Source organism: Rhinopithecus bieti, unplaced genomic scaffold, assembly GCF_001698545.2.
Source record: "Rhinopithecus bieti isolate Rb0 unplaced genomic scaffold, ASM169854v2 scaffold_23748, whole genome shotgun sequence".
Classification (NCBI taxonomy): Eukaryota; Metazoa; Chordata; class Mammalia; order Primates; family Cercopithecidae; genus Rhinopithecus; species Rhinopithecus bieti.
In genome coordinates this window covers 2,752,439-2,771,589 of record NW_016811596.1, presented here as the reverse complement: position 1 = coordinate 2,771,589, position 19,151 = coordinate 2,752,439, and the positions used below count along the sequence as shown (strand labels likewise).

Sequence of the window (19,151 nt, the reverse complement as noted above, 5' to 3'; positions counted from 1 at the left end):
TAATAATTCAATCAACTTGTAAGCTTGATTAGAATATATAAAACATACTATCCTTAGAGACTGCACTACGTAATTCCAGTAACCTTATATTAATTCTATGGCAAAACACTTGACAGTAAATATAGAGTAGTTAAATTACAAAACTTATGGGTTATTAAGGTTTTATTCTTTATTTATTATTTTTTAGTTTGCAAGAAAACCCTAAATATAACTAAAAAGTATCTGGATGAATAGGCAGAGGTTAGATCTAGTCTTGACTCACAAACTGAACTTCTATGTTATCCTGACAGAGACTTCAACCTTTTTATTGGCTTCATTGCTCTCTGCTGAAAAATGGAGAGGCAAGTCTACATAATCACTAAGATTATGAATAGATACAGAGTTTTATTAACATTCAAAAAATCACAAGCCAGCATGTTAATAAGTAGTGAGAATTTTACCTTGAGGAAGCTATAAGTATCTGCTTCATCATTACTTGATAAGGGAACATAGAAGGCTCCATTACGAATGAAGAAAGGATGGGGACAGTGTCCTTGTTCTTCCTCCTGCTGGTCCACATTGTCAGGAAAATTGGTGAGATCCTTCACAGTTAGCAGATTATATACCTGTAGCATTGGGGAGATCAAAGGCAGAACTGTTACTTACTTTTCTTCTGAAATAGAATGAACTGAGAGAAATAAAATAATTATCATCAATCTTTTCTTGAGTACGTTCAGGTAGTTGGTACCTTAGAGATAAGTTGAAGATTTTCCTTATATTTAACAGTGTTGTTTTGTTATAAAGAAATAAAACGTACTTGGGAAAATGCTTCCAAAGATTAATAAAACCTTAAGTTATGAAGGATTAATTAAAACTTCATTGTAGAGTCTAGAGGTAAAAATAGACTATAGGAAGAAGACTTAACTTGCATCTGTGTTTAATTAATACTTAATGCCCTGGAGGAATTTAGCTGCAAATTATTTTTGCCACCTGTTAAACATTTACGTCTACTCAGGCTTATTCTCAGATAGAAAATCGTATAGATGGCCAATTAGAAGCAGCTGCGGTCTGCAGCACTTACGGAGTGGAATGAAAAAGGGATATTAAATTCAGCACCTTCAACTGAAATATCCAGGTTCTCACATCGAGACTGACTAGGCAAGCAACTTGAGCCACAGAGAACAATGAAAAGCAGCAGGGGTGAAAGTGGGGGAGGGCAACGGAAGGAGTGATTGTGCATCCTCGCCTGGGAAATCACACTTCTCCCATGGATCTTTGCAACCCGTGGATCAGGAGATACCCTAGTGAACCCATGCCATCAGGGCCTTGGGTCTGATACACAAAGCTATGTGGAGTCTTGGCAGAGCAGCCACTCAGGCACACAGAGACCCAGGAATTTTAAGTACTCCAACCCTGGGATCCCTGGAAAGGCAGGAAATCTGTTTGTACATATCCCTAGGAAGGGGGCTGAATTCAGAGAGCCAAAGAGCATCGTCCTGTGGACCCCACTTCCACAGTACCTCACAGTTAAGACTCACTGTCTTGGAATCCCAGCCAGCCAACGGCAGTGGGTTGGAGTCCACCTGAGATGGACCTGAGTTCCTGGGGGGAGAGGTGGCTGCCATCTCTGTGGTTCTGAGGACTCAGCCACTCCAGCCTGCAGGCTTGGGGAATACAGATGGTCTGGATGAGGAAGGGTCCCCCACGATGCAGCACAGCTACCTTGCCAGATTGTGATCAGACTGCTTCTTTAAGTGGAACCCTGATCCATTCCTCCTCACCGAGTGGGACCTTTCTGTGGGGGCTTCAGGTACTCCAGGCAGGGTTCTAAAGACAGAGCTTTGATCTCTCCCGGGGACCGAGCTCCTGGGGGCCAGGGGTGTCTGCCATCTCTGCGGTTTGGTTGACTCTGCCACTTCAACCTGCTGGCTTTGGAGAATACCCAATGCAGCACACCTGCTCTACCAAAAAGCAGCCAGTCTGCTTCTTTGAGCAGGTCCCTGATCCCATTCCTCCTGACTGGGCGAGACCTCCCAATAAGGGTCTCCAGCCACCTCCAACAGTTGCATGTTAGTACCTGGCAACAGGTTAGTACCCCCCCAGGATGGAGCTTCTAGAGGAAGGCACAGGCTGCCATCTCTGCTCTTTTGTGGCCTTCACTGGTGATACCTCCAGGTATAGGAGAAACCAAAGCGACTGGGGTCTGGAGTGGACCCCCAGCAAACCTCAGCAGCCCCATGATAGAGTGGCTTGACTGTTAAAAGAAAAACAAGCAGAAAACAACAGCATCAACATAAAGACCCAACAAAAATGTAATTCAAAGGGCAGCAACCTCAAGGATTAAAGGTAGATAAGCTCATAAAGATGAGAAAGGATTAATTCAAAAACAATGAAAACTCAAAATGCCAGAGTGCCTCTTCTGTTCCAAATGACTATGACACCTCACCAGCAAGGGCACAGAACTGGGTTGAGGCTAAGATAGTTGAATTGACAGAAGTAGGCTTCAGAAAATGGACAATAATAAACTTGCTGAGCTGTAACCCAGTGAAAAGAAGCTAAGAATCATGATAAAACAATACAGGAGCTGGTAGCCAGAGTAGCTAGTTTAGAGAGGAACATAACCAACTGATGGAACTGAAAACCATATAACAAGAACTTCACAATGCAACTGCAAGTATCAATAGCAGGACAGACCAAGAGGAGGAAAGAATCTCAGAGCCTGAAGATGATCTATCTGAAATAAGACAGGCAGACTAGAACAGAGAAGAAAGAGTGAAAAGGAATGAACAAAACCTCTGAGAAATATGGGATTATGTAAAAAGACCAAACCTATGACTAATTGGGATCCTTGAAAGAGACAGGGAGAATGGAACCAAGTCGGAAAACATACTTCAGGATATTATCCAGGAGAATTTCCCCAACCTAGCAAGACAGGCCAACATTCAAATTCAGGAAACGCAGAGAAGGCCAGTAAGATACTCCACAAGAAGATCAACCCACAGACAAAATCATCAGATTCTCCAACGTCAAAATGAAAGAAAACATGTTAAGGGCAGCTAGAGAGAAAGGCCAGGTCACCTACAAAAAGAAACGTATCATACTAACAGTGGACCTCTCCGCCAAAACCATGCAAGCCAGAAGAAATTGGGGGCCAGTATTCAACATTCTAAAAGAAAATAATTTCCAACCCAGAATTTTATACCTGACCAAACTAAGCTTCATAAGCAAAGGAGAAATAAGATTCTTTTCAAACAAGTGAATGGTTAGGAAATTTGTCACCACAATGCCTGCCTTGCAAGAGCTCCTGAAGAAAGCACTACATTTGGAAAAGAAAGACCATTACCAGCCACTACAAAAACACACTGAAGTACACAGGCCACAACACTGAAGCAACCACATAAACAAGTCTGGAAAAAAGCATCATGATGACAGGATCTAATTCACACATAAAAATACTAACCTCAAATGTAAATGGACTAATGCCCCAGTTAAAAGACACAGAATGGCAAGCTGAATAAAGAGCCAAGACCCATCATCAGTATGCTGTCTTCAAGAGACTCATCTCACATACAAGGAGAGACACAAGCTCAAAATAAAGGGATGTAGGAAAATTTACCAAGCAAATGGAAAACAGAAAAAAGCAATCCTAGTTTCTGACAAAACAGACTTTAAACCAACAAAGATCAAACAAACAAACAAAGAAGGGTATTATATAATGGTAAAGGGTTCAATTCAACAAGAAGAGCTAACTATCCTAAATATATATGCACCCAACACAGAAGCACCCAGATTCATAAAGTTCTTATACACCTACAAAGAGACTTAGACTCCCACACAATAATAGCGAGAGACTTTAACACACCACTGACAATATTAGATGGATGATTAAGACAGAAAATTAACAAAGATATTTAGGACCCGAACTCAGCTCTGGATCAAGTGGACCTGATAGAGATCTACAGAACTCTCCACCAAAGTTCAACAGCATATACATTCTTCTCATTGCCACATGGCATTTACTCTAAAATTGATCACACAATTGGAAGTAAAACACTCCTCAGCAAATGCACAAGAACTGAAATCGTAACAGTCTTTCAGACAACAGCGCAATCAAATTAGAACTCAAGATTGAGAAATTCATTCAAAACCACACAACTACATGGAAATTGAATAAACTGCTCCTGAATGACTCTTGGGTAAACAATGAAATTAAGGCAGAAATCAAGAAGTTATTTGAAACAAATACAAAGTACAAAGAGACAATGTACTGCAATCTCTGGGATGCAGCTAAAACAGTGTTAAGTGGGAAATTTACAGCACTAAATGCCTGCATCCAAAAGCTGGAAAGATCTCGAATCAACAACCTAACATCTCGACTGAAAGGGCTGTAGAACCAAGAGCATACAAACCCCAAAGCTAGCAGAAGACAAGAAATAGCAAAGATCAGAGCTGAGCTGAAGGAGAGAGAGACATGAAAAACCCTCTTAAAACATCAATGAATCCAGGAGCTGCTTTTTTGAAAAAAAGTTAATAAAATAGATAGACTGCTAACTAGACTAAGAGAAGACAAAAAGAGAAGAATCAAGTAGGCACAATCAGAAATGACAAGGGGATATCACCGCTGACCTCACAGAAATGCAAACAACCATTAGCAAATACTATAAACACCTCTGTGTACATAAGCTAGAAAATCTAGAAGAAATGGATAGATTACTGGACACATACACACTCCGAAGACTGAACCAGGAAGAAATTAAATATTTGAATAGACCAATAACGAGTTCTGAAATTGAGGCAGTAATAAATAATCTAATAACCAAAAAAAGCCCAGGACCAGATGGATTCACAGCTGAATTCTACCACAGGTACAAAGAAGAGCTGGTACCATTTCTACTAAAACTATTCCAAAAATTGAAAAGGAAGGACTCCTCCCTAACTCATTGTTTGAGGCCACCATCATCTTGATACCAAAACCTGGCAGAGTTACAACAAAAAAAGAAACCTTCAGGCCAATATCTCTGATGAACATCGATGCAAAAATCCTCAACAAAATACTTGCAAACCAAATCTAGCAGCACATCAAAAAGCTTATCCACCACAACCAAGTAGGCTTCATCCCAGGGAATGCAAGCTTGGCTCAACATACACAAATCAATAAATGAGATTCATTACATAAACAGAACTGAAGACAAAAACCACATGATTATCTCAATAGATGCAGAAAAAACCTTTGATAAAATTCAACATCGCTTTATGTTAAAAACTCTCAATAAACTAGGTATTGAAGGAACATACCTCATAAGAGACATATATGACAAACACACACCCAATATCATACTGAATGGGCAAAAACTGGGAGCATTCCCCTTGAAAACTGGCACAAGACAGGGATGCCCTTTTTCACCACTCCCATTCAACATAATGTTGGAATTTCTGGCCAGGGCAATCAGGCAAGATAAATAAATGAAGTGTATTTGAATAGGAAGAGAGAAAGTCAAGTTATCTTTATTTGCAGATGACAAGATTTTATATCTAGAAAACCCCATTATCTCAGCCCAAAAGATTCTTAAGCTAATAAGCAACTTCAGCAAAGTCTCAAGATACAAAATCAATGTGCAAAAATCACAAGCATTTCTATACACCAACAACAGGCAAGCAGATATCCAAATCATGAATGAACTCCCATTCATAATTGCTACAGAAAGAATAAAATACCTAGGAATATAGTTAACAAGGGAAGTGAAGGACCTCTTCAAGAACTACAAACCACTGCTCAGGGATATCAGAGAGGACACAAACAAATGGAGAAACATTCCATCCTCATGCATAGGAAGAATCAATGTAATGACAATGGCCATACTGCCCAAAGTATCTTATAGATTCAATGTTATTCCCATTAAACTACCATTGACATTTTTCACAGAATTAGAAAAATCTATTTTAAAATTCATATGGAAGCAAAAAAGAGCCTGAATTGCCAAGACAATTCTAAGCAAGAAGAGCAAAACTGGAGGCATCACGTTACCTGACTTCAAACTTTACTACAAGATAACAGTAACCAAAACAGCATGGTATAAGAACAAACACATAGACCAATGGCACAGAATAGAGAACTCCGAAATAAAACCGCAAACCTACAACCAACTGATTTTTGACAAACTTGACAAAAACAAGCAATGGCGAAAGTCCTCCCTATTTAATAAATGGTGCTGGGAATGCTGGTTAGTTATATGCAGAAAATGGAAACTGGACCCCTTCCTTACACTGTATACAAAAATTAACTCTAGATGAATTAAATACTTAAATGTGAAACCCAAAACTATAAAGACCCTTGAAGAAAATCTAGGCAATACCATTCAGGAGATAGGTACAGACAAAGATTTCACGATGAAAATGCCAAAAGCAACTGCAACAAAAGCAAAAACTGACAAATGGGATATAATTAAATTAAAGAGCTTCTGCACAGCAAAAGGAACTATCATTAGAGTGAACACACAACTTAAAGAATGGGAGAAAATGTTCCCAATCTACCCACCTGAGAAAGGCCTAATATCCAGAGTCTACAAGTAACTTAAACAAACTTACAAGAAATAAAAACCCATTAAAAAGTGGGCAAAGGACATGAACAGACAATTCTCAAAAGAAAACATACATGCAGCCGACAAACATATGAAAAAAAGCTCAACACCTCTAATCATTAGAGAAATGCAAATCAAAACCACAATGAGATACCATCTCACACCAGTCAGAATGGCTGCTATTAACAAGTCAAAAACAACAGATGCTGGTGAGGTTGCAGAGAAAAAGGAATGCTTTTTTACTGTTGGTGGGAGTGTAAATTAGTTCAACCATTGTGGAAGAAAGTGTGGTGATTCCTCAAAGACCCAGAGGCAAAAATACCATTTGACTCAGCAATCCCATTACTGGGTGTATACCCAAAGGAATATAAATCATTCTGTTATAAAGATACATACGCATGCATATGTTCACTGCAGCATTATTCACAATAGCAAAGACATGGAAGCAATCTAAATGCCCATCAATGATAGACTGGACAAAGAAAATGTGGTACATATACACAATGGAATACTATGCAGCCATGAAAAGGATGAGTTCATGTCCTTTGCAGGGACATGGATAGACCTGAAAGCCATTATCCTCAGCAAGCTAACACAGGAACAGAAAACTGAACACTACATGTTCTCACTTATCAGTGGGAGCTGAATGATGAGAACACATGGGGGAGAACAACACTCACTGGGACCTATTAGAGGGTAGGGTGTGGGGAGGGAGAGCATCAAGAAGAATAGCTAATAGATGCTGGGCTTAATATCTAGGTGATGGGTTGATCTGTGCAGCAAATCACCATGGCACATGTTTACCTATGTAAAAACCCCTTCACATCCTGCACTTGTACCTCTGAAGTTAAAATAAAAGTTGAAGAAAGAAAGAAATAAAACACAGTCCATGTTCAAAATAAAAATAAAAGAACCACATAGGCACATGAATGAACTTGTATCATTATATTGGATAGACCAGTGTCTATGCAGGGTACTTTTTATGGAAAATGGATGACTCAACAGAATCAAGAACCCACAGGGCAGGGCCAGAGGCCTGAATATTTATCCCTGGACTGATGTAAGATTGAGTCTTAATCAGAGAACTTCCATTTGCCTGGCTTAATCTCGAGTAATTATGGACCAGTAACCCCTGAGTGCCTCGTTTCCCCCTTTTTGAACAGGAGTGTCAATAGTGATTATTCTATGCCAGTTCCACCATTGTATGTTGAGTGTGTGGGGCCAAATAACTTGAGTACGCTTTAGTTCAATGTCTTTGTATCTAGCGGTATTGTACCTGAGGAATCATACCTGAGAGGCATTATCTGTACTTGGACCTGATTTAAATGATATTTAGCCTTTGAGCTGTTCCTATTTTACGATGAGAATTTTAGGGACCTCAGAGAGAGGATCGAGTATATTTTACATGTGAAAGCTCATGTATTTCTGGGGATCAGAGGTCAGGCTGTGGAGACAGCTTCCAAAATTGCCCACAACAGTCTCTGCCTCCTGGTATTCATGCCCTAACATTGTTCGTCCCACAATGAATAGGGTTGACCTCTATAGCCAATGGGATATTGTGGAAATGAGGGGACATGACTTTCAGGCCTAGGTCATAAAAGATATTGCGACTTTAGTACTCTTTGGAACATATTAGCTCTCTTGGATCACATGCTCTGGAGAACTGTTGCCACATTATGGGGACACCAGCAGCCCTAGGACCTCTGTGTGGTGAGGAACCAAGGCCTCCTGCCGATAGCGTTCAAGAAACCTGTCTTGGAAGCAGATCTTCCAACCTCTGTCAAGCTGTCAGGTGACTACAGCTTTGGCCACCATGTTAATCACAGTCACGACAGGTCACAAGCTAGACCCACCTAGCTAAGCTGCTCTGAATTCCTGACTCACAGAAACCGCATGTGATAATAAATGTTTATTGTTTTAAGCCACTAGGTTTTGAAGAAAATTGTTATGCAGCAGTAGGTAGCTAACATAAACACCCTTTCTACTTCTTTATCTATTTACCTTTGTTTTTGAGTAGAATTAAGTAGGTACATAAATGAACATGTATTATTTATATTGGGTGAACTAATGATTTCTATTATTATTCAAAGCAACTGAGCTTAAAGGTTTCTATAATTTATCATCTGAAATCTTCAGTTACGTTCATAATTCCTTCTCACTTCCACAACACTCCGAGTTTACCAAACCTTACTGAAGTGACTGTTAAATGTATATGACTAAACAGAATAAGACAGACATAAACTTTTGAGAGGTAGACTAAATTCCTGTACTACCTGCTGAAATTCATAGCTTAGAATAGACTGCCATAAATGCAGACTGTAAAAATAACAGGCATATTTCCAAAGAAAGAACTCAGAGAGACAGTTTTCTTATTTCAGGTTAACTTCTTGATGCTGTTTCCTCTAACTAAAATACAGAAATATAGTCATTGTGTCTTGTATAATAATTATTATGCTATGAGGAGATATATCAAATATATATCAAATGCAAATCAAGATCAAGAAAAATTTCGATTACAGCAATCTCCTCGATCTGCGGTTTTGGTTTCCAAGATTTCCATTATCTGTGGTCAACTGTGATCCAAAAATATTAAATGGAAAATTCAGAAATAAACGATTCATAAGTTTTAAATTGCTGCCATTCTGAGCAACATGATGAAATCTCACACTTTCCTGCTTCATCCTGCTCGGGACATGAATCCTCCGTTTTTCCAGTGGATCCACACTGTAGCCACTCCCTGCCCCTTAGTCACCTAGAATCCTGTTACAAGGTTGTCACAGTATCACAGTGCTTGCGTTCAAGTCACCCTTATTTTACTTTATCATGGCCCCAATGCACCGGAGTACTGATGCTGGCAATTCGGAGGTGAAAGAGAAGCCATAAGGTGCTTCCTTTAGGTGAAAAGGTGAAAGTTCTCCACTTGATAAGGAAAGAAAAAATGATGTATGCTGAGGTTGCTAAGATCTACGGTAAGAATGAATCTTCTATCCATGAAACTTGAAGAAGGAAAAAGGAAATCATGCTTGTTTTGCTGTGACATCTCAAACTACAAAAATTATGGCTACAGTATGTGGTGCTTCCTTAAGATGGAAAAGGCATTAAATTTGTGGGTGGAAGACAGGAACAGAAACGTGTTCCGGCTGATGGCCATTGGGTTCAGTGCTACCCACAGTTTCAGACATCCACTGGAGGTCTTGAGACACACCCCTGCAGATCAGGGGGCACTAGTGGATATGCTCCAACCTGAAGAATGTTAATTTTGATAACTAAAAGTAGGACAGAGGTCTCGGATATAGTTATCTCACGGTTTAGCATTTTAATAGACATGAAGTAGAAACTAGAACAAACAAAAGAAACTTTCATATTACTAATTTACCAAGCAACATTGAAAGGTAATAATACCTCCCAAATACATAAGTTGATTGACCCTTTTAAATGGTGATTCATGAGGCAGTTAAAGCTATCAAATTTCTCATAACTTTTCATCAATGATCAAATCATAATATTATTTTTTCTTGCATTATGTTAAAAATTCCAAATATGAGTAATCTAGTTTTAAATAGGTTAGACAAGTAGTTTCTGGACTTTTCCCTTCCTTCTGATAATTGTTCTTCAAAAACCCCATATTAGACAATATTTTCTCCAAATGGCAATAATTAACAAATGTTCACCTTTTATTTTGCTGAGCCACCTATAGCCTTTTTTTATTGCCTCTCTCTAAGGACAAGGACTGTGATACGTTTCCTTCTGTTTTCCCAGCTTCTACAACAGATCCAGCATGTAGTAAGCTTGAAATAATAATAATATAGTAATAATAATAATAATAAAAAAATAAATAAACATCACAACTGTGCCAAATGTTACCCCATGAAATTAATGTAACTATAGTAAAGAGCAGAGAATTAAAATTTTAGTCTGTGAATCAACATTGCTAACAAAGGTGTAGTAGGTCATTTTCTAAAAGTAGAAAATAATTTGTAAATCACTGATTACCACTTTCACAGATCCCAACAACTCTACAGACATAAATAGTTAGATCTGTCAAAAGGTACATGACTTCCCTTATGTTTGCAGGTATTAATTTTATTTTATTTTATTTTATTTTGAGACGGAGTCTCACTCTGTCGCCCAGGCTGGAGTGCAGTGGCCGGATCTCAGCTCACTGAAAGCTCCGCCTCCCGGGTTTACGCCACTCTCCTGCCTCAGCCTCCCGAGTAGCTGGGACTACAGGCGCTCGCCACGTCTCCTGGCTAGTTTTTTGTATTTTTTAGTAGAGACGGGGTTTCACCATGTTAGCCAGGATGGTCTCGATCTCCTGACCTCGTGATCCGCCCGTCTCGGCCTCCCAAAGTGCTGGGATTACAGGCTTGAGCCACCGCGCCCGGCCAGGTATTAATTTTATAACAAGTTTACCTACTCCAGTGACCAAAAGTGATTCTATTTAGACAGGATCCAGATTATCTATTACTTGGGCAACACTCTTTTAAACATGACTATCACATAAGTGGGGAATCTTAAAATATGGCTTTCATGAAGATCACTGTAAGACATTAATAACTGAGGTTAAGACTTGATTCTTCACAGAAATAGAAGCTGTGTCATAGAAGGAATTATACTTGCAGGCAGATTCAGAATTTCAGAATCACATCTCAGCTTATGCCACTTATCTTGAACAAATCTCTCAACTATTCTGAATCCAGTTTTCTCATCTTAAAAAGGGACTACTACTCTCCAGAATGTTGGGCAGATTAAGTGAGAAAACCTATATGAGACGGCTTGAGAAACTGTCAAGTACTTAGCAAGTGGGAAGTATTTTTAGTGTTACATTTTACTCTCAACAGAGGCTTCCTGCTCTGAGCCTCTGGAACGGCCCTTCCTGGTCCCCAAGGTTGCTGGAAACTCACTGAGGACGCGGAGAGCTCAGCCTCAGGCTTCATGAGCAGCATGCTTTGGTCCACAGCACGAAGGGCGCAGAGGGACTGCGGAGCAGCTCCTACTCGCAGGTGGGCGTGTGAGGCTGGGAGACTTTGTGCTGGGCTGAAGCTCAAATCCACCTGTGGGAAATGAAGGGAACGTCAACTAGCATTTTCCCTACTTCTGTGATCTTGCAGTCACTTGCATCTCCTAAGTCACCCTTATATACAATTCATATGACTATGTTGGTAATGTCAGTCAGAAACCTATTTTTACATGTTCCCTTCACTTTAAAAATAGAAAATAATTTGTAAATCACTTATTACCCCATTCACAGATCCCAACAACTCTAGAGACATAAATAGTTAGATCTGTTAAAAGGTACATGACTTCCCTTACGTTTGTAAGTATTAATTTTATAACAAGCTTACCTACTCCAGTGACCAAAAGTGATGCTATTTAGACAGGATCCAAATTATCTAATACTTTGGCAACACATTAATTTATTCACTCTTTTAAACATGACTAGCACATAGGTGGGGACTCTTAACAAAATATAGCTTCTCAGTAACTTAGTCTTGTCCTAAGGAGACAACTGAGGCAGAATAAGGATAGACATCTTGTTTGATTTTTAGATGGCCATCTTTATCTCTGACACATGATAAGGTAATCCTAGGTGCTTGCACTTATTCTTCAGGCTTTGGAAACTTTTGAGTCTTAGCATTTTACATACTCACACAATTGAATCAGCAGAGAACAGCATCATGAACACAAAACTGATCGTATTTTATTTGGTAGCAGCTTTGTGTAATTGAAAAAGTGCTGCACTAGATGCCTAGAAATTCAGATCTGCCATAAACTTGTTGGGAATTGTTGGGCAACTCATTTTACTTTTCTGGACTCAGCTTTCTCTGGGGTAAAATAGATGGCTCCTACAGTATCATTTATTTGTGTTCTTTTAATTTTATGTTAAATCACTCACCTTGTTGGCTAGACAGTTTTCAATCTCAAAATTTTCAGAGTCTCCAATAACTTCTCCATCTGGTAAAATGGTGAAGATGAACATTCGTGCAATGGGGGCAATGTCTGATTCCACAGGGAAGGATAAGGCAAAACTGCCTTTCACTGAAACATGGAGAGAGTGAGACAAAATGGTCATAAGTCAGGACACAGTTGCTTGGTCTTATTCAGTTTAGAACTGTGTCCATTCATTCAATGGCTTAGTCTCTCTACGTGCCATTAGTTATTTGGTGAAATTAGTAGGCCAATGTCTTCTTTCAGAACTTTAATTATAGCATAAGGTAACAAAGTTCCATTCACTCACATCTTTTTTATTTGATATGCCACTTAACTGTTGCCTAAATCAATTAAATATCAATAGCTCCAGATTTTCTGCATATATATGTGACAACTATTTTGTTTACATTTCAGACTAGAGGTGATTCTCAATTTAAATATAGAGCTATAATTTGTAAGATATAATGACTTTATTTTGTAACATGACTTTTAAAAAGCTCTGTATGTAAAAAAAAGTTCCTACTAATTGAATTTCCTAAAAGAGTATTTCATGCTTGGAGTTTTCATTGTAGTGTTAAACTCTCATAAGTACATTAGCATATTTCTACTGGAAGTATTAAATGGTGCCAGATAACACTTCAGAAAATATATTACATTTTAAAGCAGGGTAAAGGGCCACCAGGTAGTTACAAAAGGGCAACAACAAAGGTTCCATTTTCTGAATGGTCCACTGGTGACTTGAGTAGATGGCCCACATTTAGTTGAATAACAGTAATTATAAAACCATGAGAGACTTAATGACAGCAAAGTTTCTGAGACCTCAGTACATAAAGAAAGGACAGATACCATCTGGCATTGTTTCCACATCTTCCTTTTCTCTACATCCCTCCTGTTCCAGATTCCCAGCTATATGGCTTTAAATTCCGGTGCTTCCAAGTTCTTTTCCAGTAACATATTCTTGGTGCAATTAGACAATACATAGGATAACAGAGTCTCTAGACATTGTTGAAACTCCAAATAATGTAGGACAAGGACAATTATAATTGCAGAAGAACTATAATTGATTTTATTTTTTTCTTAACCGTATGTGTTAAAAATTAAGTCTAATATCCTTAGGAATGTTTTATGAAGTATAATATCAGGATGAACAAGGCTAGCTATCTAATACACAACATGAAGACTATAGTTAATAAAATGGCACTATATTTTAGATTTTTGCCAAATGAGTACATTTTAGCTGTTCTTGACACACACACACACACACACACACACACACACACACAAATGAGTAAGTAGGTGAGATGATGGCCATGTTACTTTGTATCACTATAGTAGTCATTTTATTGTCTATATGTGTCCCATAACATTATGCTGTACACCTTAAATAAATGTAATTTTTTTTTGAGACAGAATCTTGCTCTGTTGCCCAGGCTGGAATGCAGTAGTGCAATCATAGCTCACTGCAGCCTCAAATTTCCAGGCTCAAGTGATTGTACTGCCTCAGCCTCCCCAGTAACTGGGACTATAGGTGCACAACACCATGTTTGGCTAATTTTTTATATATTTTTGTAGAGATAGGGTCTTGCTCTGTAGCCCAGACTGGTCCCAAACTCCTGGGTTCAAGCAATCCTCCCAAAATGCTGCAATTACAGGCAGCAGCCACTGTGCCTGGCCAAAATTTACTTTTTAAAAATGATTGTATTAAAGCCCTGAGATAGGTGGTGCTCAATTAAAAACGGTTTTAACTCTATGTAGAACATGGAAATTTTCCAACTTTATGCAAATTTTACTTTAGCTTAACAGTACTTATTATTTTATATCACTATGTGTTTATACTGCAAAGCTCTTAAGTTTGGGAAGAAAGGAAGTTTAAAATATACTTAAGGCAGTGCCATGCCATTCATATTTCTCTTCAGTTGGACAGATCAAGTTTTAGCTCAGACCTCAGAAAGGAAATAAGTTCCCCTTCTAAAAGGAAGGAAGCCCTTCTATCACTGTGTCTTGAGTTCAACAAGGAAGGTGGGGTAGATCGAAATGTCATAAAAACAGAAAAAAAAATTATAGTGACTTTATGGCAAAGAATAGTGGCAGGAAATTAAAGCTTTTAATAATAAAATTTGCCAGCACCTGTGTGTGCACGCACCCTGCCTTGCCACTGCTGGCAGCGTGAGTGTACTCCATGCCCCCTACCCCTACCACACCACCACTGACATCAGAGCATTGGCAGGCACTAAGCTCACCAATCTCAGCCCTGCTAGCACCCTGCCTGTGCACTGGAGCTGCCAGTGCAAAACTAGGCACAAAACACACAAACCCACCCCTAGCCATGTGCAGACACTGCCACCAGCATGAATGTACACAAAAGGTTCATATAGTCCTGCACCCACTAGTGCCCCACCCCCGTGCTAACACCACCGTCACTGCAAATGCATGCACAGTTGCTGGTGGGGATCCCCCAATCCCCTGAGTCATACTGCTGTGACCACTGCTATGAATGCCTGCACAAAGTCCAGGACCCTGGCACCTGCTAGCACCTTGCCATAGCTGATGAGCGTGTACCCCACCACCCTGCCACTACTGTGCTGCTGGTACATGTGAATGAGGAGGGATCCCACTGCTACCGTCCTGCAAAGTGCTTTGGCTGACATCACCCATGGGAGTGTTGTGACCAATGGTTTGGGAGCACTTTGGTCCCTTCAGTGCAGCATGTTCCCAACCTCGAGGAGCCAGAGAACAAAGTTGGAGCCAGATACCAGTCCCCCAGAGTTACAGCATGCAATCCAGGAGTCCTGAGCTAAGCCTTGCCCTTTCCTGCCTCCACTGCCCCCGAATCTTCTGGTAACAAAGTCAGTTGACTGAACCCACTTTATACCACAATCAAACTCCCAAGGTCATCGAATAGGATAAAAGGAAAAAAATCGAAACAACAGCAATTTCTAAGACTGAAGGAACATCAGCCCACAAAGATGAGAAAGAACCAGTACAAGGACTCTGATAACTCGAAAAGCCAGAGCATCTTCTTTCCTCCAAATGATCACACCAGTTCTCCAGCAAGGGTTGTTAACTGGGCTGAAATGGCTGAAATGACAGAAATAGAATTCAGAATATAGATAGGAATGAAGATCATTGAGATTCAGGAGAATGTTGAAATCCAATCTAAGGAAGCTAAGAATCACAATAAAATGATGCAGGAGCTGACAAACAAAATAGCCGGTAAAGAAAAGAACATAACCAACCTGATAGAGCTGAACAACAGTCTACAAGAATTTCATAATGCAATCACAAGTATTAACAGCACAACAGAGCAAGCTGAGGAAGGAATCTCAGAGCGACAAGATTAACTTTCTGAAATATAATAGTCAGATAAGAATAAAGAAAAAAGAATGAAAAAGAATGAACAAAACCTCCTAGAAATATGGGATTATGTATGTAAAAAGACTGCATCTACAATTCGTTGGTGTCTCTGAAAGAGATGAGCGTAATGAAAGCAACTTGGAAAACATATTTTAGGATATCATCCACGTGAACTTCCCTTCCTAGCTAGAGAGGCCAAATTCAAATTCAGGAAATGTAGAGAACCCCAAAATATACTTCACAAGAAGGTCGTCCCCAAGACACATAATCATCAGATTCACCAAGGTTGAAATGAAAGAAAAAAATATTAAGGCAACTAGAGAGAAAGGACAAGTTACCTGCAAAGGGAAGCCCATCAGACTAACAGTGGGTCTCTTAGCAGACACCCTACAAGCCATAAGAGACTGGGGGCCTATATTCAACATTAATTTTTTTAAATTTATTTACTTATTTATTTTTAGATGGAGTCTCACTCTGTCACCAGACTGGAGTGCAGTGGTGCAATCTCAGCTCACTGCAACATCCACCTCCCAGGTTCAAGCAGTTCTGCTGCCTCAACCTCCTAAGTAGCTGGGACTACAGACATGCACCACCACACCCAGCTAATTTTTGTATTTTTAGTAGAGATGGAATTTCACCATGTTGGCCAGGATGGTCTTGATCTCCTGACCTCATGATCCATCCGCCTCGGCCTCCCAAAGTGCTGGGATTACAGGCATGAACCACCGTGTCCAGCCAACATTCTTAAAGAAAAGAAATTCCAACCAAGAATTTCATGTTGGGCCAAACTAAACTTCATAAATGAAGGAGAAATAAGATCCTTCTCAGACAAGGAAATGCTGAGGGAGTTTGTTACCACCAGACCCATCTTATAAGAGCTCCAGAAAAAAAGCACTAAATATAAAAGGGAAAGACTATTACCAACCAGTACAAAAACACATTGAAGTACACAGACCAGTGACACTATAAAGCAATTACACAAACAAGTTGACAAACAGCTAACAACATGATGACAGATTCAAATTCACACATCTCAATATTAACCTCAAATGTAAACAGACTTAATGCCCCAATTAAGAGGCACAGAGTGGCAAGCCGGATGAGGAAGCAAGACCTAGTGGTATGCTGTCTTTAAGAGACCCATCTCACATGCAATGACACCCATAGGCTCAAGACAAAGGGAAGGAGAAAAAACTGCCAAGCAAATGGAAAATACAAAAAAGCAGGGGTTGCCAAATGCCCATCAATGATAGACTGTATAAAGAAAATGCGGCACATATACACCATGGAATACTACAGAGCCATAAAAAAAGAAGAGTTCATGTCCTTTGCAGGGACATAGATGAAGCCGGAAACCATCATTCTCAGCAAAGTAACACAAGAACAGAAAACCAAACACCACATCTCACTCACAAGTGGGAGTTGAACAGTGAGAACACATAGACACAGGAGGGGAACGTCACACACTGGGGCCTGTTGGAGGGTGGGGGACTAGGGGAGGGAAAGCATTAGGAGAAATACCTAATGTGGATGATGGGCTGATGGGTGCAGCAAACCACCATGGCACATATACCTATGTAACAAACCTGAACATTCTGCACATGTACCCCAGAACTTAAAGTATAATAAAAAGAAAAAAGCAGAGGTTGCAATACTAATTTCAGACAAAACAGACTTTAAACCAAGAAAGGTTAAAAAAAAAAAAAAGACAAAGAAGGGAATTACATAATGGTGAAGGGTTTAATTCAACAAGAAGACCTAACTAAACAAAACCTATATGTACCCAACACAGGAGCACCCAGATTCGTAAAACAAGTTCCTAGAGACCTTCAAAGAGACTTAGACTCCCACACAGCAATATTGAGAAAAGTCAACACTCCACTGACAGTATTAGACAGATCATCAAGGCAGAAAATTAACAAAGACATTTAGGATCTGAACTCAGCACTGGACCAAAATAGATCTGATAGACATCTACAAAACTATCCATCTCAAAACAAAAACACATACATTCTTCTCAACTGCACATGGCACTACTCTAAAATCGATCACACATTCAGACATAAAACAATTCTCAGCAAATTAAAAAAACAGAATCTTACACTCCACACTCTCGGACTACCATGTGATTAAAATAGAGTTCGATAAGAAGAAAATCACTCAAAACCATACAATTACATAGAAATTAAACAACCTGCTCCTGCATGACTTTTGGGCAAATAATGAAATTTAGGCAGAAATCAGGAAGTTCTTTGAAACTAATGAGAACAAAGATAAAACATACCAGAATTTCTGGGACAGAGCTATGGCAGTGTTAAGAGGGAAACTTATAGCACTAAACATCCACATCAAAAAGTTAGAAAGATCTCGACAACCTCACATCACAACTAAAAGAACTAGTGGGTCAGCTGTGCTGTGCAGGGGATCTATGCTACATCCTAATCACTACTCGCCCTTCAGAACCTGAAAGTTACAGCAATGGAAGCTTCAAGACAGAAAAAATGGCAGCCAGCCTCTCCCTCTGTGAGCTCTGTCCCAGGGAAATGTAGAGTTGCTACCAGCCTGAAAACCCTGATCGGGGTGAGGTGGTAGTGGCTGCAGTCCCAGGTTGTGGCGTTGCCCCCAATGAGGAGAAGTGGGACTCACATAAAAAATAGTCTGATCAAACGTCCTTGGTGAACATTGATGCAAAAATCCTCAATAAAATATTTGCAAACCAATATTCTTGATGAACATTGATGTGAAAATCCTCAATAAAATACTGGCAAACTGAATCCAGCAGCACATCAAAAAGCTTAGCCACTGTGATCAAGTAGACTTCATCCCTGGGATGCAAGGTTGGTTCAACATGTACCATATCAATAAATGTGATTCATCATATAAGCAGAACTAATGACAAAAATAAGATTATCTCATCAGATGTGGAAAATGATTTTAGTAGAATTCAACACCTCTTTGTGTTAAAAACTCCCAATAACCTAGATATTGAAAGAACACACCTCAAAATAATAAGAACCATCTATGACAAACCCACAGCCAACATCATACTGACTGGGAAAAAGCTGGAAGCATTCTCCTTAAAAACTGGCACAAGACAAGGATGCCCTCTCTCACCACTCCTATTCAACACAGTATTAGAAGTCCTAGCCAGAACAACCGGGCAAGGCAAAGAAATAAAGGGCATCCAAATAGGAAGAGAGGAAGTCAAACTATTCCTGTTTGCAGACGACATGATTCTATATCTAGAAAACCCCATAGTCTTTTTTTTTTTTTTTTTAATTATACTTTAAGTTCTAGGGCACATGTGCA

The 19,151-nt window shown here is 39.5% G+C and overlaps 1 protein-coding gene across 1 annotated transcript in view; it reads right to left on the bottom strand.

Annotated features, from left to right (window-relative positions):
* Positions 1–19,151, bottom strand: part of LOC108543643 (PZP alpha-2-macroglobulin like) — a 60,316-nt gene that overhangs the window by 20,902 nt on the left and 20,263 nt on the right. The window contains exons 10-12 of the mRNA XM_017894243.1: positions 12,454–12,596; positions 11,462–11,611; positions 441–605 (exon numbers count right to left, since the gene is read on the bottom strand). Coding sequence (XP_017749732.1) covers positions 441–605; positions 11,462–11,611; positions 12,454–12,596 — 458 coding nt within the window. The remainder of the gene's footprint in view (positions 1–440; positions 606–11,461; positions 11,612–12,453; positions 12,597–19,151) is intronic.